This window comes from Curcuma longa, unplaced genomic scaffold (assembly GCF_044706935.1).
Source record: "Curcuma longa cultivar G26 ecotype Majalengka, Jawa Barat unplaced genomic scaffold, ITB_CL_G26_1.1 contig_25840, whole genome shotgun sequence".
Classification (NCBI taxonomy): domain Eukaryota; kingdom Viridiplantae; phylum Streptophyta; class Magnoliopsida; order Zingiberales; family Zingiberaceae; genus Curcuma; species Curcuma longa.
In genome coordinates, this window is record NW_027432898.1 from 158 (window position 1) to 10,208 (window position 10,051).

The 10,051-nt window shown below is 34.3% G+C and overlaps 1 protein-coding gene across 1 annotated transcript; it reads left to right on the forward strand.

Annotated features, from left to right (window-relative positions):
• The first annotated feature begins 559 nt into the window (after window positions 1–559).
• LOC141818743 (FKBP12-interacting protein of 37 kDa-like) lies at window positions 560–8,183 on the forward strand. Its single transcript, XM_074706195.1, has 15 exons — window positions 560–565; window positions 877–898; window positions 1,011–1,085; window positions 1,158–1,216; window positions 1,813–1,880; window positions 1,953–1,989; window positions 3,132–3,219; window positions 3,296–3,360; window positions 3,452–3,529; window positions 3,977–4,024; window positions 6,507–6,560; window positions 6,660–6,821; window positions 7,169–7,238; window positions 7,420–7,475; window positions 7,947–8,183. The coding sequence occupies exons 1-15, from the start codon at window positions 560–562 to the stop codon at window positions 8,181–8,183; spliced, it is 1,125 nt and encodes a 374-aa protein (XP_074562296.1).
• The last annotated feature ends 1,868 nt before the right edge of the window (window positions 8,184–10,051 follow it).

A 10,051-nucleotide genomic window follows, 5' to 3' on the forward strand; every position in this document is an offset into this window, starting at 1 on the left:
AATTTTTGTAAATACGTCGTAGCTGGGGATCGAACCGCGGGGATAATAATAATAAAGGAGGGGTGACATGATGATGATGATTATAGTCGTCAATTTGGATTGGATCCGTCGGGTTGGCTTGTCCCGCTAAGCAATTTAGGCAGGTTGAGTTGAAATTTTATCAATCTATTTTAAGATGAGTTCAGATGGGTTAAACTACGATCCGTGTGAGATTGACTCGCAGGTTGAGAAAATTTATTAATTTATTTTAAAATTTAAAATTAAAGTAGAAAACTCAATGAATTAATAGGTTTGATCTGTCTAAATTACAATTTAAATTTAAAATTTTCAACTTAATCAATTTTTAAATTATAATTCAATTTTAAAATTTTTAAAATTTTTAATAATTTTTATTTTTGACAGGTCCGTGGATTGACCTGTTTAACCTGCAATCCATCTTAGATTGGGTTGTGTTGGAGATTTTTTAACCCGCCACATTAATGGGTCAGTCTGTTTTGTCTCGTCATATGATGAATTTTTAGCGGGTTGATCGATCATAATAATAGAAAGGAGGGGCGAAATGAAGGTAATTGACATTTTCGAAAAATATAGGGGGTGGAGGCAAATTTCTATCGAGTAGGTTTTGATAATTGATAAAAAGTGGGGGGCAAAGTGAAATTTTCTTCCAACGCCCGGCAGGTCGCAGGTTGCGTTGCATCGCCTACGAGTAAACGAGGAAGAGCGCGAGAGGTAGAACCCTAGGCCGACGTATTCCCCCTCCTCCTTTCCTACTCGAACTCGATTTGAAGCGCACAGGCGAGGTTGGTTGGCATCGTTTTCGCATTCTCCTGCAATTTGTGTCATTGTCTTCTCACTTCTTTTGCTCTTTTTCTCCAGCATTGGGGAAGTGTGGAGATTGGTAGGTGAAGGAACTTTTCTCAGCTAACTTTACGGATCAGTGATGGCGTCTACTTTAAACCTCGATGATGTGAGCGACTCTTCGGTAAACATCCTGGCGAATTTTTTTTAAAATAATTTTTTGACGACGCAGGAAGATGATTTTGGAGGAGATGTTCCTGGAAGCCAGAGTAGTACCAAACGTTCAGGTATTTTCTTTTCCTGTTTATTCTTTTTTTTTCCTTAACTATTTGAATTCCTGTTACACGCTAAACTTCCAGATGGTAAGCGAAAATTTGGAGATCTCGACGAAGAAGAAGAGGACGTCTTTGGTCGCAAGGTATTTGTGAACACATTGTCTTCTGAAAGTTATGAAAGACCAAAATTCTTGTCTTTCTTAATTTATAAGGTTTTGTTGATCTCTTCTCTTCCAAAAGCTGTAGTTGCCTGTTTTCCCTTGACTAGCATGTTAAACGTGACTTTATAAAATATTTTGAAGACTTTACACGAAGTTTCTTGATTAAATCTCCTCGACTCAACATGTCGATCATGTTTTTGTGGTAATTGTGTTTATCTGGAAATCATCTGAGAATGCGAGCAACATACTACAATCCATAGCATAAATCTGATATCTGGATAATCTGTACACGCTTCATCCATACAATTATGTTAGTTGCATTTGCAAGTACTTGGTATGCCTACTGAATGACGTATTTATTGCCCTGGTAGACCAGGCATACTGATCGTGTGATGTTGATTTTCACACTTGAAGTGAATAACCATGGATCATCAAAATAACCTCATTATCCTTTTATATACTTGTTGCATTGTCACTTGCAGTCACCATTTTAGCTTGGGAGTAGCTTATAGTTGGGTTTGAACTTTTTTGGCAAATATACAGATAGGAGAATCTGACTTCATTTATTTGCAATGCAGGGAAAATCAAAAATTGAAGAAAGTGGACCTGGTATGACCACTGGAATGATTTTGTCTCTGCGTCAAAGGTACATTTAAGATGGATGAGCAGCAAATTCTATTGCTTTATTTCCACTCTCTGGTTTAATATTTATTAATAGCTTGCAGAATTGTAAAGATAATCTCACATCCTGCCAGGTATGTGACAGCAGATTTGTTTAGTTGCTTTAATACAACACTCTGTCGCTAATAACTATGATGTTACATTTTGTTATTAATATCTTGTTTAAACTATCTAGCATAATGCGTTTTTGATGGATTGCTCTGATTCTCAATGTATCATAACACAGTTTAAATATATTATGTGATACGGTTTGTGAACTGCACATCTAAATATTTTGTATAGTGCTACCCAGTTTATCCAAATAGATGTATATCACACAGTATAGTAGTGTTTATTAACCATTTGGGAAGCATAATAGTGAAGTTCTGAAGTCAATAGGGACATTAAGATTCCTTCGTTATGTCTTTTCCCAAGTTAAATAATTAAGAAGAGAACAATAACATTTGAAGCCAAGACCTGTGCATGGATTAGATCCTTCAAGTTTTGGATGTATATGAAGTTGCTTGGAAAACATTTGGGTGTCATATCTGAAATACTTCATTTGTGTAGAATTTATTTGGATGTAAGAGATTTAAATGAGGACAAACTTTTTACATATATTTAAAGAAGACTTAGATGCCATAGACAAGAGAAGATAAATGTAGTAGCAGCATGAAATTTAGGAGAAGGCCTATTTACAAAAAATAGTTCGGATTGCTTGAGAATTGATTTGTAGTAAAAAATTCACGTTGCTGAAATTTTCGTAAGTTGTAACTTTGCTAGGTTTATTCATTTACTCCTTGTAGCACATTTTTTTAAAAAAAATATTGCCTGGGAATGGACCATTCAAAATTAGTCGCAATCATTACTATTTTTTTCTGGCAAAATCACCATTTGCTTCTATTTTTTATAAGGCAACATTATTATTTATGGTTTTCATTTGATTATTTGGTCTTTAAACTGAGTATAGTCACTGCTTCTCCAACACAACGATTATGGGATTTTGTTTTTGTTAGTTCTCATAAGCTCATTTTTTCACATAGATTCGTTTTCAGTGGTCAAATTGATGTTGCAGGATTTATTAAGATTAGGTAATATTACTGCTTTGATATCTGTCTTTTTTTTTTAATTAATAATGCATTTATATGTATAGTTTTGACACTGGATGTTTTTATATTTTTTACACACATTGTAATAGTGTTTCTTGATAATATTTTCTGGGAACAATTTTATCCAGGAAGAGTTAGAAATTGCTAAGTCAGAGATTCAAAAGTGGCATTCTGCATTTCACAATGGACCAGCTACTCCTGCTGGAATGTCTCCAGGTTTCTACTTTTATGTACAGTATTGTTTCCTTTCGTTAGAATATTTATTATTTATTTACTGGTTCTTTTGATATAGAACCCGGATTGGTGCTAACTTATCTCCAGAACTTAAAGTCCTCTGAAGAATCCTTAAAAGAACAGGTTGGTTGGATGGTATATTTCTCGCATGCATAAGCTTAACACAGCCAAAGTCTTGACTGTCAGTACGATCGGTTGAATTTGTTTCTTTCAGCTAGAGAAAGCTAAGAAAAGAGAGGCTGCATTTATTGTCACTTTTGCAAAAAGAGAGCAGGAAATTGCTGATCTCAAGGTAAACTTCGTTCCAGTATCTTTCTAAGCTTTAGTGAGATGTTGCATTATTTATTCTAGTTTCCTCATTATGCTGTCATACATAAGTCAATGAAGCTTTATTATACTTGGTTCATTTTTTAATATATATCTAGGAGTATGGTTTCCATTACTACATTTCTCCTGCTTAAAATAAAAAGAGAAGGATAGTTACTAATCAACTTGTCACCAATCACTGAAATACTGATAAGATTGCATCATTGTATGAGTGTTTCTACCAAGGTTAGAGCCATGATTTATAAAGTTCCCAAATGCTTTGTGAATCAAAAATCTACTTGATGCACAATCCATTCAATTGTCTTTTGGGTTTAAAACATGCATTTTATGTTTTTATATAGAGTTTAGTTTTCTATAAGTTGTTTGCATCTAGCCTGGTTATCTGAGATTATTCGGTATGGTTATGTTGTAGTCTGCAGTTCGAGACTTGAAGACTCAACTGAGACCACCATCAATGCAGGTATGATTCATGAGCATCTACGTTTTGCTGCTCTAGTCTAAGTTTGGTATCATTTTAGATAATGTGGTCTGTCTTTTTCTAAAAAATTATTGATTAATAACTGTCCTGCTACTTACTCCAAAATATGCTCTGTGTTTCCTATAGTAATTTTCTGAAGTACTTTAATAAGTGTGACTCTGTGCTGATCTTTATTTCTCAACATCAGCAAACATGCAAATAGTTAGAAATATCAGTAAGACAGACTCGAATTTCCGTACAAGTAAAATGATCTCAACAGAACTGATTAGTGATGAATGGAGGGTTTCTATAACAATATTCCTTTCAACTTCATGGTGATGTGAATTATGAAGTAATTCACTTTTAACCTTTTAATCACTTTTCTCAAATGGACTATTAGATACTTGACTAATCTAATAAACCTGAAGTTAGTCTAGAACATGACCTTAGATGCATTTTCCTCTATATTATGTTACATGTTTTATCCAATTGTAACTTATTTGCATGTGCTGTGGATCTTTTTGTAGTTCACTGGGAATTTAGTGATAGGATTGATGTAGATGAACTAGAGTGGCTAGAGGGGGTGAATAACGATTCTATCTGCAAGGGGATTTTATTTTATTTGAAACCTCTGCTTCCTACTTCACGGTTTGACGATCCACTCATTTGATCAATGTTGCTATTCCCTTTATAAAAGATATTCTTTAGAGGTGGAGAAATCTCTTATGGTAGTACTACTTTTCGAATTTTATCAAAGCTAGTAGAAGTTACCTTCTAACATATCTTAGTTGTGTTTATCTCAGTTCGATGCAGTAACAAAATATTGTAAATGTTTGTGTGCTAATGCAAGACTAAAACGCAATGCATGCTTATATGAATGAGCCTCCATGGCTGTCCAATGACCACTTTTTAAATTACTCCAGTTGATTGGAATCAACTTTAGCCAGCCAACTAGAATTCAAATTAAAGAGTCGTTGACATGATCTTATTGGAAAATCAGTCAACTCAAAGTATCTCCAGTCAACTCAAATCTAGTTGAGTCGATTGGACTTTTTTCTAGCCAATTCGAACTCAACAGAGAGCATTTTGTTGCTGTCTTTCAATCAGAATTACTCCTAATCGACTCAATCTTCGTAGATATCCTGACTTTGTAAGCCTTTGTAAAGCTATGAGGTCGAGCTTGGTCACTGGCTAAGGGTAGGATGATTCTCTATAAGGCTATATAAGCACTTTCCCGAATAAGCGAATATGAGAATACATGTCACGCATCTCTTGAGCTCACTTCAGGTTTTCATCAATTTTCCCAAGTCATTCTCCCACATCTTCCACACATATCCAAAGGTCGCATCTCTAGAGCTGCATCCTCTTGCCCAAAAGTCATGATTCCAGGACTTCACAATTTGCAAAAGCCTCGCCTGTAGGATTTCATCCATTGGTCCAAACACCTCGCCTCCAGAACTTCATCCATCAGATGCCTCATACCATCCAGTAACACTAAACTCAATTTGCAACTTGCCAAGTCTATGTAAACTCAATGTACATGTTCAATACACTGGCAAACATAACTTAAATCTTTTGCTATATATTAAAACATCGCAGTCGAGCCTGACTACTTTGGGCTGATTATACAACATTTAGTAATAGGAAATATAGTTCATTGGAAATTTAGCATTAGGAAATCGAAGTCACTTGGAATTTAGCAACAGCAAAGTGTATTACGAAAATCTAATGTCTGTCCAGAATGAACTGGGATGTAGTTATTCTGGATTTTTTTTTTGAGTTATTTGGTTGCCTGCAAATCAGGATTTTTGTTCTAAGAGGCCTTAGTTACAGGAAGTTGACATTTTGCTCTGCAAGGCAATATATAAGCAATGTAGGCAGTTCATGTGATGAAGTTGCCAGTGTTGGGGTCTCCCAAAGGTATTTGGGGTATCCAAAGGTATTCTTCTTTTTGCCTGTTGAAGGAGTGGAAATCAATATGGTAATTATAAGTACAAGGGGATTAAGGATAGTATGCCTGCATAATTGCTTTTCCTCCTAGATTCTTCTGAATATGTCTTGATTATTTGTGTCCAACCTGGTTTCTGTTGTGTACATTCGTACGTATATGGAAGTTCTAGATGAAAACAGTTTGTATCTTTATTGTAATATAAACTGTAAGATTTCATGTGCTGTGATACAGAGACAACTTGACTTTTGTCCATTTCAGGCACCTTTGTTAATTGATTTTATCCTTTATTAATCTTTTTGACCTTGGTTGTGTTTCTGAATTATTTGTTTGTTTAAATTGGTTTACAAGTACAAGATATCTCATCTCCAGCATATGATTAGTTTTGACGATGGGACCATCTATTTTGTGTTATGTATGCATGTCTCCAATGGACTTGCCCCTCTTAACCCTCGTTAGTCATCATTGGATTTCTTTTGTATGATTGGAAATTGGAAGTTGGCTTACCTAAATATTATTTGCCACTTGCTTTCACAGACAAGGAGGTTATTACTTGATCCAGCAATACATGAGGAGTTTACCCGTCTAAAGGTACTCCTGTAGGCTTATTTCTACCTTCCTTTTTTATCTTTCTCAAGTTACAATCTTACTATAATTGAGTGGTCAGAAGCAGTTAATTTTTTGTATCAGAATTTGGTTGAAGAGAAGGAGAAAAAAATCAAAGAATTGCAAGACAATCTAGCTGCTGTCAACTTTACTGCATCCAGTAAGCTTGGGAAAATGTTAATGTCAAAGTGTAGAACATTGCAAGAGGAGAATGAGGAGATTGGAGCTATGGCTTCTGAGGGGAAAGTAATACCACCTGTCTCTATTTTACATCATGTTATTTATGACACATAAACCCATTTTGTTGTGTTTAAATGCATCTTTACTTTCTGCAACGAGGGAATAAATCAACAAACCTAATGCCATTTACTCAATGTAGATGCCCTTTGGTTACCATCATGAGATGTGAGTTAAGGATGTCTGAGATGCTTAAGGATTTCATTTATTTATTGATTGCTTTTTTTAAGGAGGTTTAGTTACCTTTTGAAGTAGTTCATTCTATTTTTTTTCCGCATATGCAAAGCAATACCTTACGCAGCGACTTTGTACATTTTGCTTTTGATCTTTCAAACCTTAATTGATTCTTTTTGTAGATCCATGAATTGGGAATGAAGATTTCCATGCTAAAATCTCAAAATGAAGAACTAAGGAGCCAATTTGAAGGTTTGCACACACGGTTTCTCATTTACCATGCCTCCTGATTGTGCATATTTCTTGCTTTTTATAGGCAATGAATTTAGTTTATAATTCTCATACCTAAGTGCTCAATATTTTTGAATATTACAATGTAGTGAATCAATCTAGAGATGCATTCCTGATGTTTGCAATCTTTTACTTCATGCAGCATTATACGAGCACATGGAAGGACTAACAAATGATATGGAAAGATCAAATGAAATGGTAACTTTTTTTATTCCATTTTGTTGCTTTTGGATTGAAATTAAAACGTCTGGAGACTGGGACTCTCTCTATATTAGTATAACTCTACCAGTGGAGATTTTACTCTGTTTAATCAGATTGAATATGATTGATTATATGCGAGTACGACTAGAATTCCAAATCCTTGATCAGTTTCTTTTAATCCCCTGACAAACGACACCAGTTGAGGAGAAGGTTTGGATGTCAGTTTGGTGCTAATCTGTAACGTGAAAGATCTCTATGATTTCCAGTTATGTTTAAGCCAAATATTCATATCAGAATTGGTCATTTGGGAAGTGAAGTTTCATCTATGTCTACTGTTATTATTCTTGATCAAATATGTTTTGTAATTCCATTTGAGTTTTCGGATCATATCATGGTTCCTGTCCTCACAAAATCACTAAAATCAGTCCATTCCTTTATGATCTTTAACTTGGGGCTTAAGCATTTTAGTCTACTCTCTTTGATTGTACGACTTGTATCAAGAAGATCGAAATACTAATGCTCGAAATCATACATCTCTCGCAAGAGAAACTGGAAGCCAAGGACTTGGAGCTGAGAAAGTTGAAAGAACTACTTTCCCAGAAGCAAGCCACTGAGGAAAAAGATGAAGACGACTGCGACAACGTCGATTTCGACAAAGAAGTGGCCGACGAAATTAACTCTCCGGAAGTTGAGGTGCAAGTTTAGATTAGCAATGAAGAACTGCAGCTGATGGATCCTTACAGGTCTATCTGTTAAAATTATGGAACCATGGGTCACTTTGTACTCCTTCCTTTTGATCTGTTAATCCCTTTTGCTGCAATTTTACATTAACAGAGGTTGAGCATGCCCTAAGAAGGGGGTTCTGCTCAAGGGAACAGATAGTTTCATAAACATGTGCCAAGAATGTTTCCCCTTTTTGTTAGTTTTCAAATTATTATTTTGTTGTAAAAGAGAAAATTGAAATTACCGAATTTCTATCAATCAGACAAAGAATTTTCAAAACACTTATTATTGTTATTTTTTATTTTAATAATTTTATCTTTAAAAATATACTATTAGAATTTGAAGTTTGGCAACCAACGTGGCCAAGTATGCGAAGATCGAATCCTCAATCTTCCAATAATGTAATATAGTAGATTAAAATAAAAAGCTGATTTTTATTAAGGTAGAAGTGTTTTAGATAGAAGATTATAAATAAATAATAATTTTTAAATTTTATTTCTTCAAGTATATAGTTAGTATTGGGTTGTATTTTTACTATATTATAATTTATATTTAAATAAATTTTATTTTATTTTATTATTATTATTAATCAAGTTTTTTTTAATTTTTTTATTCAATGCATATATTTGTCATAGTTTACATCATCTAACATTGGAATATCTATTGATCATTTATGTACATGTCTGTATCACTTTAAACATGTTTTCTTCAATTTTTTTAATAGGTATAATTCGGATTTTCTTTAATATTTTTATTTTTATCTTATTTATCCTTGTAGGTTTGTATCCACTTTAACTAGAGTTGTCAATTTAGGTTGGATCTGTCAGAATGACCTACCTCGCCAAACAATTTAGGTGGATTGGATTGAAATTTTATCAATCCATTTTAAGGTGGGTTAAGGTACGTTGATCCATCTAGGCTCGTGGCTTGCGTGGGTTGATCCGTGGTGAGCTTGAGTTGGCTCGCGAGTTGAAAATATTATTTTTTTTTCTTCAAAATTTAAAATTAAATCAGTATATATGCATCTCAAAATATATTATATTTCGCATCCTAACTTCCACTGGAACAAGCTTTAAACGGAATGAAAAATGGAAAAGTCGTTGGGCCAGATGATATCCCGATAGAGGTATTACAAAATTATTTAACATGATATTGAAAACAAAGAAAATGCCAGATCAATGGAGAGTAAGTACTCTAATTCCCTTATATAAGAATAAGGGGGACGTACAAAATTGTGCAAATTATAGGGGCATTAAATTAATGAGTCATACCATGAAACTTTGGGAAAGAGTAATAGAAAAACGATTAAGGAAAGAGACTATGGTCACCGAAAATCAATTTGGGTTTATGCCTGGTAGGTCGACAATAGAAGCTATACATCTTCTCAGGCAACTAATTGAAAAGTATCGTGGGCAAAAGCAAGATCTACATATGATATTTGTTGATTTAGAAAAAGCTTATGATAGAGTCCCAAGGGAAATTATATGGAGAATTCTAGAAAAGAGGGGTGTTAGCGTAGTATATATTGACCTAATTAAGGATATGTATGAGGAAGTAACGACTAGAGTGAAGACTTCAGGCGGATTAACTGAAGCATTTCCAATAAAGATAGGGTTACATCAAGGGTCAGCTCTAAGTCCTTATCTTTTTACACTAATCATGGATGAACTTACTGGACACATTCAAGATACCGTACCATGGTGCATGTTGTTTGCAGATGATATTGTATTGGTAGATGAGACACGTGAGGGAGTAAATGCTAAATTAGAATCTTGGCGAGAAACACTAGAAGAGAAAGGTTTTAGGCTTAGTAGAGTAAAGACAGAATATATGAAATTTAAGTTTAGCAA

Excerpts from the sequence above, each read along its gene's own strand:
- LOC141818743 (XM_074706195.1), top strand. Across the intron at positions 6,561-6,659 it reads AGGAGTTTACCCGTCTAAAG|AATTTGGTTGAAGAGAAGGA; the intron begins GTACTCCTGTAG and ends TTTTTGTATCAG. Across the intron at positions 7,239-7,419 it reads ACTAAGGAGCCAATTTGAAG|CATTATACGAGCACATGGAA; the intron begins GTTTGCACACAC and ends TACTTCATGCAG.